This window comes from Taudactylus pleione, unplaced genomic scaffold (assembly GCF_031769625.1).
Source record: "Taudactylus pleione unplaced genomic scaffold, aTauple2 ptg000997l, whole genome shotgun sequence".
NCBI classification, from domain to species: Eukaryota; Metazoa; Chordata; class Amphibia; order Anura; family Myobatrachidae; genus Taudactylus; species Taudactylus pleione.
Genome location: NW_028285398.1, coordinates 720,729 through 740,716, shown reverse-complemented (window position 1 = coordinate 740,716; position 19,988 = coordinate 720,729). Strand labels below are relative to the sequence as shown.

Below are 19,988 nucleotides of genomic sequence, written 5' to 3'. Positions count from 1 at the left end.
CTAATGATACAATCAGAGAGCTTGTCCCCAGGAGCTTACACTCTAATGATAAAATCAGAGAGCCTGTCCCCAAGAGCTTGCACTCTAATGAAACAATGAGAGAGTCTGTCCACAGGAGCTTACACTAATGAAACAATGAGAGAGCCTGTCCCCAGGAGCTTACACTAATGATACAATGAGAGAGCCTGTGCCCAGGAGCTTACACTCTAATGATACAATGAGAGAGCCTGTCCACAGGAGCTTACACTCTAATGATACAATGTACACTCTAATGATACAATGAGAGAGCCTGTCCCCAGGAGCTTACACTCAAATGATACAATGAGAGAGTCTGTCCCCAGGAGCTTACACTCTAATAATACAATGAGAGCCTGTCCCCAGGAGCTAACACTCTAATGATACAATGAGAGAGCCTGTCCCCAGCACCCAGGTGACAGGACAGGAGCTGTATAGCTGAGCCTGGGAGTAGATGCAGGAGGAGTCCTAGCTGGAGACGCCCTCAGTCTCCGGGGGCCAATAACTGGTTGTAAGGTGGGCGGAGACCGTCTCCTGACGTCACCTGCCTATTATATGCTGAGTCGCTCCGCCCCCTGCCTCAGTGAGTAGGTGTCCCGGACATGTACAGCGAGAGCAGCATGGCCGCTAGCCTGTGTACCCTGCAGCAGCTCCAGCCCGAGCCCGAGCCGGTCAGTCAGTCTCTCTGTCTGTATACTGGGGGGGGATATATATATTATATATATATATATATTACATTACTGTGTATATACATAGGAGACTGCAGCTGTCCTGTGTATGTGCTGTACATGCAGACTGCAGGCACCTATGTGTATGTAATATTATACTATTACTCTGTGTAATATTATACTATACCACTGTATGTGTATCATTATATTATATCTGTGTAATATACCACTGTATGTGTATCATCATTATATTATATCTGTGTAATATACCACTGTATGTGTATCATCATTATATTATATCTGTGTAATATACCACTGTATGTGTATCATCATTATATTATATCTGTGTAATATACCACTGTATGTGTATCATCATTATATTATATCTGTGTAATATACCACTGTATGTGTATCATCATTATATTATATCTGTGTAATATACCACTGTATGTGTATCATCATTATATTATATCTGTGTAATATACCACTGTATGTGTATCATCATACTATTACTAGAGCATCTTACAGCCCGGATTTATGGGACACAGGTTACAGTCTGTGTACATTGTGCTAGCACATACTAGTTACGTTACCTTAGTCTATATAGCATCTGGTGTGTGTGTATATATATATATGTGTGTGTGTGTGTATTAGTTTGTATGAGTTGCTGATTCTGTGTATTTGTATTTTGGGCTCCTCGGATAATATTAGTAATAAGGGGAAATCCAATGTTTTGTTATTTGGGAACATTATTATGATTTTGTCTCCAATGTTTTGTTATTTGGGAACATTATTATTTTGATACATGTGAAAATCTCTCCTGGTATTTGGGGAAGGGGAGCCGGCAGAGTCCCCGTGCTGGGGACGGGACTGACTTCAGAGCCGTTTGGGGGTGACCTGTTTACAAGTGTGAATAGCTGGGGGGGGGGCTGATTCTGCTTGGATCGCAGTTGCTAATACGCACGCGATTGGCTGATTGTTACTCTCTGCGCATGCGTCACTGTGCGCGAACCGGCCACTGCGATCGGGACAGCGAATCAGAGGCTACGCAGACCATTCGCAGAGTGAATGACAGGAAGCGCCGTTTGTGGGTGGTGACAGGGGGGGGGGGGTCGGCGGGAGGCATGTGTGCTGTTTCAGGGGCGGCAATAAATTATCCACTGCGACAGCCTACGCAGCCTGAGGTCTCATAGCGTGCGTGGCTGGTAAGGTCAGGGCTTGTGCCAGTGTGCGTATGGGTACGATGGTACTCCATGTGACCGATAATGTCGCTGTATCGCTAAAGTATACAGAGTAAGGGGAAGTGGGCGTCCTTATGTCAGGCTGCGATCGTGCGTATTAGCAGAACAGCGATCCATGCAGATCAGGCCCTGTGCACACACACGTATGTTGGTGTGTGTATATATGTGTGTGTGTGTGTAATGTACCATCTGTCCCTCAGAGCTCACAATCTGTGCAGGGGGGGGGGGGGGCACAGGGCAGCGCAGCCTGGCACAGGGCACACTGTGAGGTGTAGTGTGAGGCTGACTGCCCTCCCTCTGTCTAATTACACCACAGCGATATAATCCCTTCTCACAGCAGAATGGGCCGGGATCAGATGTCTCCCTGGAATGTTGGGATTCCTGTGGGAAAACGATGGGAGTGTAACCCCCCCACCCTCCGCGTTCTGCCTTGGTGCAGTGTAACTGTATACGGGTCCATCTTATACAGCACGTGTATACATTGTGCTGCATGGCAAAGTCTGGTTGTGGGGGGGGGTCATAGGGCGAGGGGAAATGAGAGGTATATAGGACTGCTAGCACACAGAGCTCTCCCACCTGTGCAGTCATATAATGTGTGTATTACATCACTGTATTTATTCGCAGGGAACTGACTCATTTAACAAAAAACTGCTTGAATATAGCGCGTCATTTCCATCCATTGTGTGATGAGCCATGTCACCCAGTAACCCATTAAAGTGTGAGCTCATTGGGCAAGGGTGGAATAGTCAGTCAGAAGGGTTATGACTACAATTACCAGTGAACCTGCTCTTGCTGAATCTTGTTGCCATACAGAATGATGACAATGCTCTGTGTAGATTTAGGGAGGGAGGGGTGCAGGGGGTTTAGTGCAGTGAATTGGGGGGTGGTCTGTTTGATATCTTTCGTTTTTCGCTCTCAGGACAATGTAAAAACCCTACGGCTGACCCTCCGCAATGAGCAGTATCCGGAGAGGGGGGACCCCAGCAAGGTGAAGGTGAGTAAGGGGCTATTTCCGTGCCCGCTGACGTGTGGCTGGTGACGTTGTTGGTGTGTGCTGACATTTCTGTGCTGTGTGTCACTGTTGCGCAATCGCTGTCCTGACGTGGAGAATGCAACTAAATTTATCTCCCTGTATCTATTACACGGAGCAGCAGCGTAAACGGCTGTCACTAACTCATTCTTGTGTGTCCTCAGCCGGTTGGACGCGCCTTTGCTCTCGTTTCATCCCGACCGCTCAGGGGGTCCCGACCCCTCAACTCTGAACTGATCAAGTCCAAGGATGGAGATGAAGAGATCATTAAGGTACCAGACCCCACAAAGTAGCCACTAGGGGGGGGGGGGGAAACAGACACCGCCACCCTCTCAAATTTCGCAAGATTAGCCGTAATGCGAATGGCCGTATGTCCCCCCTCTCAGGAATGTACCGGGAGGCGGGGGCTGCTTATTCAGTCACCGAGGCGTAAATAGGGCTGGAGATGACGTCTAGTGTATTATGTTATTGGGGCTCTGCGGTAAGATATGATAATTGGCTGGGCTAGGACACAGATAGGTGAGATAATGTCACACATTCCTCCCTCCCAGGTATTATTGTGCTGAGTACGCCGAGGCCTAGGACACTGCTAGGTGTGCCTGGCTATTGCTGCAGCTTGCACACAGGTGTCTTCTTACACGAGCCTCAAGGGTTTGTCTGCAGACAGATATTTACCTGCTGCTTGTCTCCTGGAGCCGCGCCATGTGCTGTTACAGCGCAGCCGTTTATTCCTACGCTATACGCAGACCGCACACTGAACGATGACTTACTCTTCCCACGTGTACACAAAGCTTATATTGTGCTCTCCCAGGTGTACCTGAAAGCCAAAGCCGAGGACAAAGCCAACCACGAATGGAACGTTAGCCAGCTGAGGAACGAGGTCCGACACATCCAAGAGGTGAGGGGTCTGGGTTGGGGTCGCGAGAGACAAATAATTGGGTCCAAGTGGACAGATTCGGAGACTACAAAGGAAGGGCCCTGAGGGGAGGGGTTGGTAGAGATTGCGCGAGTCACGTCGAGAAGTCATTAAAGGCCATGGAATTTAGGTGTGTGAGTAGGAAGCCCAGCGAGGACTATGCTCAGGGATCGGCAGCGAGGGTTATAAATCCAGGCCGCGTTGCTGCTGTTGATTGTGGTTATTGTATAGGTCTTCTCCACAGGACCTTAGTACATGTTCCCCTATTATAATGTCTAAGTCTCTCTCTCTAACAGCTAATTAATTATTAATCGGTGCAGCGTTCTACTCATCTAACATGCATTGTGCTTAGCCTAGGCAGGAAATTCTAATCCCCTAGAGTGGTTACCCACCCGTATCTAACAGTGGCCTTCGCTCCTCCTAGGCTCGCACCTCCCTAACACTCCTCAGGAAAGACCTCGATGCCTCGAAGCACGGACAGGAGGAGCAGCAGTGGGACAAGGTGAGCCGACAGTGGTCATCAAACATCTCGGAGCTTGTTTATTGTCCGCAATCTGTTATAATGCCGCAGGAGAGTGCGGCTCTCCGTCCGGGCGCTGACTTGCAGCTGTCTCGTCGTTTAGGGTCTTCTGACGGAAAAGCAGAATGGAATCGGGCACTTCCCAGCACCGTGGTCAAAGACGAAAGAAGTTGAAGAGGTGAGGACGGAAAGCTCCAAGCGTACCAGTCCCTAGTGTCCCGTTATATTATTACTGTTCTTCCCTGATCTGATCGTTGTCCTCTCAGGAGATCCCGCTGGATAACGGGAAGAGCTTGCGGGAGACCGCCCAGAGACTGTATGCCAAGCTGCAGGAGACCGAGAAGCGGCATCAGTCGGACCGCAAGATGTATGAGGTCAGTTCTCCAGCGCAGTCCATTCGCCCCATCACTGGCAGGAGGTCGGCAGAGGTACGGCTTCTGTGACAGTGTCTTTTTGTGTTCAGGAGAGGCTGACCCAATGGCAACGAGAGGCGGAACAAAACAGCCGGGCGCGGAAGGAGGCACAGGAAACGGCCGCTGAGAGGCAGGAAGAGGTGGAGACGCTGCGTAGGCTGCTGTCCGGTATGGAGAAGGTAATGGAGAAACATACGCCACAACACAGCATAAGATATGACCGGATCTTACAGTGTGCGGGGACATCCAGCCTCTGACTCTCATAAACACACGCGTGTGACATAAACACATGCGTGTGATAGGAGCTACCAAATAACAGAGGGTCACTGAATAGCAACGGGCTCCTATAAACTCATGTTCCGGGTGCGGAGTAGCATCTAGTGACTGAAACACCCTGATCTGTATCTACAGGAACATCAGGAGCTGCTGCAGAGGGTGCAGACCAACGAGAGAGAGCTGGAGAGTATGAGAGAGGTGAAACAGCAAGACGGCCCGCTGCAGGAGAGGTGAGAGCTGGGAATGGGGGGATGTATGGGGCACATACAGATTGTCCCCTGCAGGAGAGGTGAGAGCCGGGAATGGGGGGATGTATGGGGCACACAAAGATTGTCCCCTGCAGGAGAGGTGAGAGCTAGCAATGGGGGGATGTATGGGGCACATAAAGATTGTCCCCTGCAGGAGAGGTGAGAGCTGGCAATGGGGGGGATATATGGGGCACATAAAGATTGTCCCCTGCAGGAGAGGTGAGAGCTGGGAATGGGGGAATGTATGGGGCACATAAAGATTGTCCCCTGCAGGAGAGAGCTGGGAATGGGGGGATGTATGGGGCACATAAAGATTGTCCCCTGCAGGAGAGAGGAGAGCTGGGAATGGGGGGATATATGGGGCACATAAAGATTGTCCCCTGCAGGAGAGGTGAGAGCTGGGAATGGGGGGGATATATGGGGAACATAAAGATTGTCCCCTGCAGGAGAGGTGAGAGCTGGGAATGGGTGGATGTATGGGGCACATAAAGATTGTCCCCTGCAGGAGAGGTGAGTGCTGGGAATGGGGGGAGATATATGGTGAACATAAAGATTGTCCCCTGCAGGAGAGGGGAGAGCTGGGAATGGGGGGCTATATGGGGCACATAAAGATTGTCCCCTGCAGGAGAGGTGAGAGCTGGGGATGGGGGGATGTATGGGGCACATAAAGATTGTCCCCTGCAGGAGAGGTGAGAGCTGGGAATGGGGGATATATGGGGCACATAAAGATTGTCCCCTGCAGGAGGTGAGAGCTGGGGATGGGGGGATATATGGGGCACATAAAGATTGTCCCCTGCAGGAGAGGTGAGAGCCGGGAATGGGGGGATATATGGGGCACATAAAGATTGTCCCCTGCAGGAGAGGAGAGAGCTGGGAATGGGGGGATGTATGGGGCACATAAAGATTGTCCCCTGCAGGAGAGGTGAGCTGGGAATGGGGGGATATATGGGGCACATAAAGATTGTACCCTGCAGGAGGTGAGAGCTGGCAATGGGGGGATATATGGGGCACATACAGATTGTTCCCTGCAGGAGAGGTGAGAGCTGGGAATGGGGGGATGTATGGGGCACATAAAGATTGTCCCCTGCAGGAGAGGTGAGAGCTGGGAATGGGGGGATGTATGGGGCACATAAAGATTGTCCCCTGCAGGAGAGAGCTGGGAATGGGGGGATGTATGGGGCACATAAAGATTGTCCCCTGCAGGAGAGGGGAGAGCTGGGAATGGGGGGATATATGGGGCACATAAAGATTGTCCCCTGCAGGAGAGGTGAGAGCTGGGAATGGGGGGGATGAATGGGGGGGATATATGGGGAACATAAAGATTGTCCCCTGCAGGAGAGGTGAGAGCTGGGAATGGGTGGATGTATGGGGCACATAAAGATTGTCCCCTGCCGGAGAGGTGAGTGCTGGGAATGGGGGGAGATATATGGTGAACATAAAGATTGTCCCCTGCAGGAGAGGGGAGAGCTGGGAATGGGGGGATATATGGGGCACATAAAGATTGTCCCCTGCAGGAGAGGTGAGAGCTGGGAATGGGGGGATATATGGGGAACATAAAGATTGTACCCTGCAGGACAGGTGAGAGCTAGTCCTGCAAATATGGGGGTTAGATATTGGACAGAACAATAAACAGCACCTGAATGAGGGCTGGTGTCAGAACGGTGGGTCTTTCTGTCCTGTTACTACTGCCACATCATTCATTGTCCCCCCCCTTCCCAAGGTGTCAAGACCTGGAGAAAACTGTGTCTGGACTCAAGGAGAAGATCTACCACCTGGACGACATGCTAAAGAGCCAGCAACGTAAAGTGCGTCAGATGATTGAGCAGGTAACTGCAGATAAGTCTGGGGTGGCCATAGGTCAGCAGGGAACGGAGGAAACCCTGCAGCTTTATTGCAGAATGTAATAGATGTTGGAGATCCTCAATTGAAGCTGCTATTTCTGATCCTCAGCTGCAGAATTCCAGGACCACCATGCAGGAGAAGGATTCCATGATTCAGGAGCTACGGGAAAAAGTGTCCTGGCTTCAATCAGAGGTAAGGAGGATTCCGAATCCTGTCAGTCAGACCTCCGGGCAGAGTCCTTACCAGACATACACCGGGACTGTCCTGTCTCTCGGACCTCCGGGCAGAGTCCTCACCAGACTTATATACTGGGACTGTCCTGTCTCTCAGACCTCCGGTTAGACTGCTCACCAGACTTATACACTGGGACTGTCCTGTCAGTCAGACCTTCGGCTAGACGGCTCACCAGACTGGGACTGTCCTGTCACTCAGACCTTCGGCTAGACTGCTCACCAGACTTATACACTGGGACTATCCTGTCAGTCAGACCTCCGGCTAGACTGCTCCCCAGACTTATACACTGGGACTGTCCTGTCAGTCAGACCTTCGGCTAGACGGCTCACCAGACTTGTACACTGGGACTGTCCTGTCAGTCAGACCTTCGGCTAGACGGCTCACCAGACTGGGACTGTCCTGTCACTCAGACCTTCGGCTAGACTGCTCACCAGACTTATACACTGGGACTATCCTGTCAGTCAGACCTCCGGCTAGACTGCTCCCCAGACTTATACACTGGGACTGTCCTGTCTCTCAGACCTTCGGCTAGACTGCTCACCAGACTTATTCACTGGGACTGTCCTGTCAGTCAGACCTCCGGCTAGACTGCTCACCAGACTTATACACTGGGACTGTCCTGTCTCTCAGACCTCAGGCTAGACGGCTCACCAGACTTATACACTGGGACTGTCCTGTCACTCAGGAGTCCGGCTAGACGGCTCACCAGACTTATACACTGGGACTGTCCTGTCAGTCAGACCTTCGGCTAGACGGCTCACCAGACTTATACACTGGGGCTGTCCAGTCACTCAGACCTCCGGCTAGACTGCTCACCAGACTTATACACTGGGACTGTCCTGTCAGTCAGACCTCCGGCTAGACTGCTCCCCAGACTTATACACTGGGACTGTCCTGTCAGTCAGACCTTCGGCTAGACAGCTCACCAGACTTATACACTGGGACTGTCCTGTCACTCAGACCTCCGGTTAGACGGCCCACCAGACTGGGACTGTCCTGTCACTCAGACCTCCGGCTAGACGGCTCACCAGACTTATACACTGGGACTGTCCTGTCTCTCAGACCTTCGGCTAGACTGCTCACCAGACTTATTCACTGGGACTGTCCTGTCAGTCAGACCTTCGGCTAGACGGCTCACCAGACTTATACACTGGGGCTGTCCTGTCACTCAGACCTCCGGCTAGACTGCTCACCAGACATATACTGGTACTGTCCTCTCAGTCAGACCTTCGGCTAGACGGCTCACGAGACTTATACACTGGGACTATCCTGTCAGTCAGACCTCCGGCTAGACGGCTCACCAGACTTATACACTGGGACTGTCCTGTCTCTCAGACCTCAGGCTAGACGGCTCACCAGACTTATACACTGGGACTGTCCTGTCAGTCAGACCTTCGGCTAGACGGCTCATGAGACTTATACACTGGGACTATCCTGTCAGTCAGACCTCCGGCTAGACGGTTCACCAGACTTATACACTGGGACTGTCCTGTTTCTCAGGCCTCAGGCTAGACGGCTCACCAGACTTATATACTGGGACTGTCCTGTCAGTCAGACCTTCGGCTAGACAGCTCACCAGACTTATGCACTGGGACTGTCCTGTCACTCAGACCTCCGGCTAGATGACTCACCAGACTGGGACTGGCCTGTCACTCAGACCTCCGGCTAGACTGCTCACCAGACTTATACACTGGGACTGTCCTGTCACTCAGACCTCCGGCTAGACGGCTCACCAGACTGGGACTGTCCTGTCACTCAGACCTCCTGCTAGACTGCTCACCAGACTTATACACTGGGACTGTCCTGTCACTCAGACCTTCGGCTAGACGGCTCACGAGACTTATACACTGGAACTATCCTGTCAGTCAGACCTCCGGCTAGACGGTTCACCAGACTTATACACTGGGACTGTCCTGTCACTCAGAACTCCGGCTAGACGGCTCACCAGACATACACTGGGACTGTATAATTGCTGTCTCTGTATGAAAGCAGTATTTCAATGTCTCTTGTGCAGACTGCAGTTCAGTAGAATGATCTCATGTTTTGTTTATTCTCTAGAACCTGGAACTACAGGACAAACTGGAACACTTTCTATCCTCCCAACCAGGACACACATCTTACCTGCCGACGAGAAATTATTCCAAACCCACCGTAAAGAATGTGTATGTTACAAGGCTGCTTTACATGGCGTTGAGGGATTGCAGAGGGGTTACTTCTTTTATTCTTTAGCTTGAATATATTTTGGTTTTTTTTTCCTGGACTGATATGGCTGCGATTTTGGTGACATGATGGAATAAAATCTATGATGGCTTTTACATCTGGGGATACGTTATAGTAATGTCCATTTGTAAGTTTTCTGTAGGGGTAGTGTGACCTTTTAGTAACTTTAGTTTCTTTCTCCCAACAGCAAGCGAATCTACATCCCCGCAGGATCCGGTAGGCCCTTACCGCTTATAAAGTTGGTGGAGGCATGAGCTGTGGCTGATGTGAGATGGACCAATCACCTGCTCTGTTCTTCATGGGCAACCGTCGGACTAAGAATAGTGACTTTTACTCTTTTGTTTACCCGTTGCCTTTCCTAAGACTTCCCCCAGTGGAGCGTCCGCTTTGCAGTAGAGTCTTTCTGTTGGATCATAGACCTTGCTGGATGGGGGCGTCTTACACTACACTGTGCTCCAGGAATCTACCACCCTAGACCCCTCGTCTGTGACTCCTGTTCCTCCAGGATTTCTTCATCTGTCCATAAGGGCAGTGCATTCTAGCGGATTGCTCAGTGGGCTGCTGGTCGGCCTCTTGGTCTGGACGTTGCTCCATGCGACAGCGAGAAGCCTTAAATCTGTCACTGAAACCAAAGATCTGAGGGACACTGAACAGCGTGCGTTGCCCAGCATGGGCTCACGCCTGACCAGTGCGCATCCCTCTCCGGGGTCCATCCAGCCTCTCCAGATAAAGGTGCCGACGTCTCCTCTGGAGGTTGCTGGGAGTGTGGAGACTGGGGAAGCCAGGGGGTTCCCAGCTGTCTGTTGGGTCTCTGCCATGTGTGCAGAGCTGCAGGCTATATAGTCTGACGGCTTCCCAGACTCCCTCCCCCCCCCTCCTAATTACCCAGAGTTGTAGCAAAATGATTTCCAATGAGAACGGAATGTCCCACCCTATGAATATATGCACAATCTAGATCCCCCCAGGCCCTTGTGTCTGGATACGCAGCACGCGGAATGGAGAATACCGGCTTCCAGCAAGCGGATGATGGATTTAACGTCTTATTAACCTGAAAACTACAGCACAAGCCTGGGAGTGTGTTCTGGATCTTCTCCTGGAAAGTGACTTAATACAGGAACCCCGTCCCGCCGTCTCCCTTTCCTAAGTGTTAAGGTGCAGGGATGCGGCTTTGCCTTATATTACCTCAGGGGGCTAATATGTATACTGTTACAACATCATGGGTGTGTGTGTGTATATATATATATATATATATATATATGTATATATATTTAAAACTGACTTGGGCAACCTATGGCTCACCGGCTGGTAGGGCATGCAAAGACTTGTAGTTCTACAACAGCTGGCGAGGCACGGCTTCTCCCGTCCGTCTGACTGCTGCGTTGCATATACATAATTATTAAAGAGCTGCTTTAGTGTCTCTCTGTTCAGACTCAGGGGCTTCACCGCAGCGCGCAAGACCCTCCGAGCCTCTCCCCATAGCGCGGCCCCGTGAAAGCGAATGTCTATTTATTTAGGTTGCACCTTAACCTGTCACTAAAGGGCTGTAATTATACGTGTGTGTGTGTGTGTGTAGATAGTGTTAATAAACATATTTAACGCGGTTTGTGTTAAGTCTCCTATCTGGGCAGGGAATGCGTGTCTCTCTAAGACTGGGGACATGTATGTGCATGATCGTGTTGTTTGGGAGAAGCGAGTACACGGGAGTTTCGTCTCTTCGGCACACACCCAGCATAATTGAGGTCACACACCCACTGGCACAGCTTAACACCCCCCCCCCCCCCCCTTATGAATATAATGAGGTCATGTTTACAATCAGATCCTGCTTCATAAGAAAGGAGTGTATGTAACGTGAATAGGGGCTCTGGGTCTTATGAATGGAGCCTCTTTTGTGGGCAGTGCTAAGGATTTAATTTCACAGGATGAACCAGAACTCCCCTCGGGACAGGGTGTGATGATAAAAGGAATAAACTTGCAGACCGCCCTGGCCTCTGCCTCCACCTGCTGGACACCTGTGGAATTGCACCATACATTATACAATACACATCCCGTCCAGCCAGAACATTTTGATGTACTGTATAGAAGCTATGCGTACATAACCCACACCCCGCAGAGGAATCTGCTGCCCGTGTACCACACCTGCCATGTGCAATCATTTGTTTCCATCCCCGGCAGCTTCTCGCACTGCCCCTCCAGCCATGTCCTGAGACAGACAAGTGGACTTGTCAGGCAGGTCTTCTATTTGAAGAAGGGAGTGGCTAGTGCTAGGCGCCTTGGTATTTACACCGGACAGACACGAACAATGATCGGCGTGTCTGGCTAAATGGTAATCTTACATAGGGGGAGGGGCCCTAGATTGCACACCCCAAGCACAATGTGAGGTGCTACCTGCTGAGACTTGTAGTGCTGCAAGCATAAAGAGACTAATGCAAGTGCACACTCTAACCATGCTGAACCTAATAATATAAGTGCTAAATAGCATCCAAGAGGTTCTTTGCATAATAATGGCCATAATTATGGGCATGCCCACCCCGTCCAGGTGACCTCCATCAGGCAGGTCCCTAACACTCCCATGGAACAAATATAGGGCACGGGACCCCCCAGGCCAACCCAACAGAACCGCCCCATGGCATCACACTAGTGTGAGATTTAAAGTGAGGGTTAAAGAATAATAAAAGAAAGCCTATGTGTTAAGTCCTACATAAGTAGGAGGTTATAATAAGTGTATGAAGTGCTACATATATAAAAAACAAACTAAGGAAGTGAAAATGTGTACATTATGGTGCCATGAAGCAGTCCAGCCCAGAGAGACCCGCACCCCAATACCAGTCCTAAAACTGACACAGCATATACATAACAGGTCTTACCCTCAGTGTGCCTCATTAGATGTGCAGTCTTGGAGTGCAAGGACTCCTTGCTAATTAAAAACACCCAGGAACAGGTGGGAGGGGTTCTAATCAAGGTGGGAGGAGTCTCGTCCTTCCAGTGTGTATGATCTTTTTTCATTAAAATTGCAATTTAGATTTCCCTTCCCAGGGCCAACAGATGGACATCAATGGTTTACAATGGATGGCTGACAGCAATGTCTCCCCCCTACTCAGCGCTGGTGTAACGGAGCGTTTAGCCACGCCCCCTACCATCACCTGCCATTCCCCAATACAGGTATGTCCGTTGATGGGTGCACCATGATTGTCCCCAGTCGCTGGTTTCATACCATCGATGTTAAGCACTGCTCCCTAAACGTTACTCCAAAAAAAGCTGGTCACACTCTCCAACTTGTCTGACAGACTAAATGATCATTACGTGTACACTATCCAACTTCTTCATCTGACCAGCCAACTTTTCTGACTACAGAGGTAGGAAGACACTATTCGCCTCCTTCCCAGAGTAACCGGAGCGGGCTTACTTCACTCCAAGGTATTCCCTCTCACCGTCTGTAACCGTTACTGACTCCTCCAATTGCGTAGTGGGCAGGTACTTCCCTGCCACCACCAGGATCCCACACTGGCACTACCTTCCCCAGGCTCCTGCACCTGTAGCCGCCTACTTCTGGGTATGTGTGGTCACGCTGCAGCACTACCTGGGTGGTGTTAGCCAATTCCCACTGGTCCCGGCTATAGATCAGTCTGCACGGTAGCTGGCAGAGGGCTGGAGCTCGGAGACACTGGGCGCAATCCAGAACAGCCGGAGGCAGGAGCAGCGTTTTGCTCTAATCTGGAGGACACAGGATACAAGCAGAGGCCGCATCTTAATGCAAGATGTTTACTGCTCAAATGTCTTTAAAAACACAAATACTCCATAGCATACAGATATATTCTTTAGAAGTACGATCCTTCCTGAGAGTCAGTGGTTACACATCTTCATAGCACGCAGGCCCTCTTTTTATCTGGTTCCAATACACAATAATACAGGGGGTAAGGCCTCCTGGGTCCCTTACACAATCAAGCTAAGGGCATTGTCCCTTAGTGGACAGTGAGGAGTGGTCACTCAGTGACTGAGCCCACCAGGACCGACAACCGCTGCCAGCAAGTCTGGAATGGGGGGATAATTACCTCAAAAACTTTACATCCAGGATTATGGTGTGTGGGGGGGAAACCTTCTTCCCTTCTCTGGCTGAATTTGGGCACCAGAGGCAGGTAGACAAGAACCCCAGGAGACTCCTGGCCACTGAGTGGGAGCGCTAATGAAACAATTAAGCTGCGTACACACTGACAGATACATTGGCCGATCAATTGATCTGCCCATGTATCTGCTGCCCGTCGGGCAGTGTGTACCCGTGATATGTCGGTGAACGTCGTAGTTCACCGACATATCGCACTGGCTGTGCTGCACAGCCGATGGACAGATATGTCTACAGACCGTCTGTACACACACAGCAGCAGCCGCCGCCGCGAGAAGGCCGGGATACGCCCCTGACCCACCCACAGGGCCCCCGAGGTGATGGCTGTTCAGTGTGTATGAACGACCACGATGTGCAGATGTATCTGTCAGGTGTGTACCCACCTCTAGCTGGCTGTGCCCACCAGCTCTCCCTGCATCTCACCTTGCCAGTCTGAGCTATGAGGCTGCAGAGGAACATGTAGTTCCGGTTCCCTGGGAGGGGGAGAGGGGGAACCAGCAGCCCATGGAGGACTCCAGATCCCCCTGGACCACCAGGGAAGAGGTAAGTGCAATTTTATTTTAAATACATTTAGACACATTTTAAACCTGTTAAATACATTTCAAAATCTATACATACTTTGTGCCTGTTACCGTGCACCAGGCTTTCCTACCAGTGCTTCACAGCAATATATATTTTCTAACACAGTTTATTTTATGTATGACTATAAGGATTAGTCCCCCCACTCAGCGTTCCAGCATTCTGTAGCAGAAACGGTGCCCGGCAGCCTCCTGCATGTCACCGCATGATCGCTGCCGCCATAGGACTCAGTTCGGGCTGCAGGCATTCCTTACTATCCCCTCTCTGCATTGCAGTACTGGGAACCAACCCTCCCGGACCCCCAGCGTGCGGCCACTCACCCCTGCCGCCCTGTAGTGCTGGAGCCAAGTTCCCGGTCCGCAGCGATGGGCACACAGCTCTGTGGCCCGGGACTATGCCCCGGCAGCAGCAGCTCTATGTAATACGGTCTCTTGTTACAGCGCACCAGGGACTAACCCACATAACGTAACTCTTATTACTAGTCACCACCAGTGCAAACGTATACTACCCTATAATAGGGATGTCCCTGACCATCAATGATCCAATGGTTCTCTGCCAGTGATGGCAGCCCATCAGCGATGGTTTTGGGGTAATAGTTTTGTTTTTTCCTCCGCACAGGGTGCACGGATCTTAGCCGCAGCCTGCTGTGCCCACAACTCTCTGTCTATGGCTCCATGCCATCAATGTTATACATCGATGGCAACCATCGATGGTTATCCCTAATACTAGATACAAAAGATACGCAAACAGGCGCATTCTCTCTCATGTCCAACTTTGCATGACCCCCACAGACTCGCTCGCACTGCACACGCTTACGTGAGACCCCCCAGTTATGCCGCCTCCGTCCTGGGCTATGATGAGATCAAATCAGGTGCAATTCTGCATCGCCCATTCCCAGAGCAAGCGCGTACTAATCAACGCTGGATCATCCCCTGATGTGAAACTACCCTGGGGGAGGCCAGCACCTTCCATCCGGGCTGATTGCGCAGTCACAACTATTGAATACCCTTTATAATAGACTGAAATTGTCAGCACCCCCTTGGGACCCTCACTATATAGTTTTCAATTCTTTGGTTCCGCTGAGGAAACACCTGTTGACTTAAGGTGCGTACATACTGAGCGATTAAAGTCTACGACTGAACGATAACTTTATTGTCCATTTTTTTTTACCTAAATGATGAAGGATTAACGTTGCGCGTTCCCGCAGGTTGTTCGTCGTTATCGTTCATCGGGCAAACATGCAGGCCAACCTGAAGATATTGTCAGGTTGCTGCATGTTGGGGAATGGGGGAGAGAGCCCGGCGCTGAACGATATCGTTAATGATATAGTTCAGCGGGTGCGCTCAATGTCATGAACGACATCGAGCACACCCTGCCGGGGACAGACTAGCGATATCGCTCAAGGAGCATAACGTCTAGTGTGTACACACCTTAAGCTGCATACACACACAACGAGTTTGTTATGAACGATTTTATTAACGATTTTCTGTCAGATTTGTTAAAGTAATGAACGATTTTTTGAACTACAAACGATTTTTATAAATTCCCTTAATGAAAATCGTTCAGTTGGTCAATCAGAATGAACTGCAAACGGGAACGCGCATGAACGATAATCGTTCATCATTATAAATGTGCATACACACGGTCAGATTTGTCAGATGAACGATTTGACCATCGATTTGAACTACGAACGATTTTTGACTGCATTAAAATGACTGAAATCGTCCAAAACTGACGGCAAACACATCAAATGTCAGATATCTGACCATCGGGAACGCGCATCGTTCAGACATGTCAGATTTTCCTTCAGATATGATCGATTTTTTAAATCATTATCGTTCAGATCTGAAGAAAAATCTGACCGTGTGTATGCACCATTACTCAGAAACTGAATTATTTTTTTCAACGATTGAACAATAACGACGTCAACATAGTTAAATCGTTAAAAAAATTGTTACGTGTGTATGCACCTATAGGGGGGGGGGGGGGGGGGAGGCACAGGGGCATAGGAGGGGGAGGCACAGGAAATCTGAAGAGAAGCAAGGCCCTCATTCAGAGCCGCTCGTAAGCGGCCACTCGCTCGTTCTGACCAATGTTCGCATATCTGCGCATGCGTACGGATTTTAATACGCATGCGCGAACCAGTCAGTGCGGCCGAAAATCGTTTGTTCCCTATATAGCGAATGCCTGCTATTTTGAGTGACAGAGGGAGGCGTATGTGGGTGGTAACAGGGGAAGGTGCTTGAAAACGGGGAGTGGAATTAGATCACAGGCGTGCTTAAAGGTCAAAACGGGCGTTTTAAGGGTGTGCATAATTAATACAGCAGCGTCATTGACCACGTCACTGGGTTATTTTATAGTCAGAACTGATCGCAAGATAGCGGTAGGAAAAACCAACCACAAGAATAGCGAGCAGGTCATACGCTGTTCGATGTACTCGATTAATCTAATAAATAGCGGACATGACGTATGGTGCGAGCGGCCAGGGGGCGTATTTTTCAAAATTACAACCGCAAGTTTTGCTCGCTCGTTCAGACTTAGAGGCGTGAACAGACCGCAATTAGCGAACGGTTCATTTGAATAGCCACCCCTTGTTTTAGAACGAACGACCGCAAATAGCGAGCGGCTCTGAATCAGGCCCCGAGTTTGTTGAATGTCAGAACAATTATCATAAACTCCTCAATGAGGTTAGCGCAAATTTAACCAAACACGTGAACCCAACATTGTCAAGGTGCTGTCTACAGATTAGGGGGCATTATCACTGATAAATTGATGTTAGCATTAGTGTCAAGCTGGGTACACATTAGACAATGTGCAAACAATGAGATTTCCTTTGTACTCCCAGACAAACGATATAATGCATGCACACCTACAATCTCACAAACGACAGAGCAATATATCGTGCACCGTTTGGTGGTTAGATTGCAAACATATCACCTGGTCGTTCGGTAAAGCGCACACACTGCACGATGTGGTAAAAATCATTAACAAAATCCTCAGATTGAGAAGCATGTAGGGCCGACCAAAGGACGTGACGAACGGCTCACGGGAGGGTGCGATGGCGCGTACACACTGGACGATTTGTCGCTCCGATCCATCCGGAATATCATCTAGCGTGTACCCAGCTTTAGGGACCCATCTGATGGGGCTGTAGTGTGGGATGGGCAAATATGCACTAAGGACCTCGTGTATACTCCACGTTAAGGGGACGCTATGGGGCGTGTCAGGCGTGTCTATAGAGTGGTGGCATAATCACTCACATTGGAGGTCACACGGACAGTCTGCACCTAGCATGTTGCTGGTGCAAGTTTCAATGGTGGCTTCTAAAGTAATCGAGCCGTATTACAGCGTCTAAAGACGCTCAAAGTAGGCGTCTCAGTCCGTGCACATTCACGGCCGGACACCAGGGACGGACTTGTAGCGGTATTTGCATAAAGTTGCAGAATAGGCGCAGAACCAGCCCCAGCGTGTGCACCTGCATTTACTTTCTCCTGCATGGCACTACAAGTCTCAGCCTGTTAGCACCTCTTACTATCTTCAAAATTAGGGCGTGCGGTCCAAGACACAGGCAAGTGCTACTGCCATATTTTATCATTGATCGGTGAAAATTGTTTATTGCTCTTTGGGGTTATAAATGAAATAAAAAATGTGATACCCTCATTAATACCATTAATCAATACGGAATTCCTATTAATTGAAGTAAAACTTGAATTGGATATTTTGTTTTGTGTAACAGCCACACTGGTGTGTGTGGGAAAGGGGGGGAAACTGGAATAAAAAACAGGCGAAAACGGCAACAGGCGTAAAAAAAAAACTGGGGAAAAGTCCATCCCAGACTTGGCAAAAAAAAAGAAAGAAAAGAAAAGCAAAATCCCTTATTTCGGCTAAAAAATGGGGGAGGGGGGGGGGGGTTGGGATTTCTTTCCAAACCCTTTGGACACCCCCCTAATGATAAATTACCGGGGGGAAAAATTGTAAGTTGCGGGTGTTTTTGCAAGTGGTTCATATGTAAGTGACCCCCCTCTCTGGATTCCAAGTGTCAACGTTGTTGCCCAAGAACCCTTGCACAATACAGCTACTTAATCAAATGTATAAATTGGTGCCTGTGCCCGCTATACCACCCTATTTCATGCCCAAAATATCTGTGGGCCAAGCACAAGTGAAATTTATGTAAGACGACATTTTTTGTATTTACAAAGTAAACAGATTGAGCTCGATTCAATGTAACGTGAATTACATAGCGGTCGAAAGGGGCTCCCGGAGCGATTCAACTCAGCGCGCCGCTAAGGATTTCTTCTCGCACCCCTCCAGGAATATGGGCAGATATCTGACAACAGTACAGGCACCATGCTGTTTTCTGCCCTAAGCGCCGCGGTGACAGCATCACGCCGGGCAGGTTAGTGGGAGAATGCACAACGCGAGCACGGGCGTTCTGCAAGCTAACAGCGCACTCCAGGAGCTCCTTGCCAGCGCTATTTAATTTGCATTCCATTGAAACGAGCCCTCAGTGTCTGTTGGGTGGGTAGGGGTACCTGGGATGGGGGCTGGGGTCTGAGTGTCCAGGGGGTAAATTGAGGTACCCAGGCATGGGGTTGGGGTAAGTTGGGGGGGGGGACAGTGGCAAGAGAATGTGTTGGGAGTACCTGGGAAGAGAGTCAAGGTGATCTGTGATACCTGGGGAGGGGGGCGGGAGAAGTTGGGGGACCTGGGGAGGGGGGCGGGGGGGGGGAGTAGGGGTACCTGGGGAGGGGGCGGGGTGAGTAGGAATACGGGTGAGGGGGCAGGAGGAGTTGGGGTACCTGGGGAAGGGGCGGGAGGAGTTGGGGGACCTGGAGAAGGGTGGGGGGAGTTGGGTACCTGGGGAGGAGACCAGGGGGTGTTGGGGTACCTGGGTAGGGGGCGGGGTGAGTAGGAATACATGGGTGAAGGGGCGGGAGGAGTTGGGGGACCTGGGGAGGGGTGAGTAGGAATACATGGGTGAAGGGGCGGGAGGAGTTGGGGGACCTGGGGAGGGGGCGGGAGGAGTTGGGGGACCTGGGGAGGGGGCGGGAGGAGTTGGGGGACCTGGGGAGGGGGCGGGAGGAGTTGGGGGACCTGGGGAGGGGGAGGGGGCGGGGTGAGTAGGAATACATGGGTGAAGGGGCGGGAGGAGTTGGGGGACCTGGGGAGGGGTGAGTAGGAATACATGGGTGAAGGGGCGGGAGGAGTTGGGGGACCTGGGGAGGGGGCGGGAGGAGTTGGGGGACCTGGGGAGGGGGCGGGAGGAGTTGGGGGACCTGGGGAGGGGGCGGGAGGAGTTGGGGGACCTGGGGAGGGGGAGGGGGCGGGGTGAGTAGGAATACATGGGTGAAGGGGCGGGAGGAGTTGGGGGACCTGGGGAGGGGGCGGGAGGAGTTGGGGTACCTGGGGAGGGGGCGGGGTGAGTAGGAATACATGGGTGAAGGGGCGGGAGGAGTTGGGGTACCTGGGGAGGGGGCGGGAGGAGTTGGGGGACCTGGGGAGGGGGCGGGAGGAGTTGGGGTACCTGGGGAGGGGGGCGGGGTGAGTAGGAATACATGGGTGAAGGGGCGGGAGGAGTTGGGGGACCTGGGGAGGGGGCGGGAGGAGTTGGGGTACCTGGGGAGGGGGGCGGGCGTCCTATCTCTCGCTTCTGCTGCTGCTAATACGAT

The 19,988-nt window shown here is 50.9% G+C and overlaps 1 protein-coding gene across 1 annotated transcript; it reads left to right on the top strand.

The window, feature by feature from the left end:
* The first annotated feature begins 600 nt into the window (after positions 1 to 600).
* Positions 601 to 11,224, top strand: TUFT1 (tuftelin 1). The gene is made up of 13 exons (XM_088460954.1): positions 601 to 686; positions 2,844 to 2,918; positions 3,119 to 3,226; positions 3,766 to 3,852; positions 4,295 to 4,372; positions 4,494 to 4,568; positions 4,657 to 4,764; positions 4,854 to 4,982; positions 5,215 to 5,309; positions 7,048 to 7,153; positions 7,278 to 7,361; positions 9,462 to 9,565; positions 9,811 to 11,224. Exons 1-13 carry the CDS (start codon positions 618 to 620, stop codon positions 9,875 to 9,877), a joined length of 1,185 nt encoding a protein of 394 aa, XP_088317080.1. The 5' UTR covers positions 601 to 617; the 3' UTR covers positions 9,878 to 11,224.
* The last annotated feature ends 8,764 nt before the right edge of the window (positions 11,225 to 19,988 follow it).

What these genes read in the sequence shown, in the direction of transcription:
- TUFT1 (XM_088460954.1), top strand. Translation starts at nt 618, where the DNA reads ATGTACAGCGAGAGCAGCATGGCCGCTAGCCTGTGTACCCTGCAGCAG. An exon ending in TGCTGTCCGGTATGGAGAAG is followed by an intron (nt 4,983 to 5,214) that starts GTAATGGAGAAA and finishes CTGTATCTACAG; the next exon opens with GAACATCAGGAGCTGCTGCA. An exon ending in TGTCCTGGCTTCAATCAGAG is followed by an intron (nt 7,362 to 9,461) that starts GTAAGGAGGATT and finishes TTTATTCTCTAG; the next exon opens with AACCTGGAACTACAGGACAA.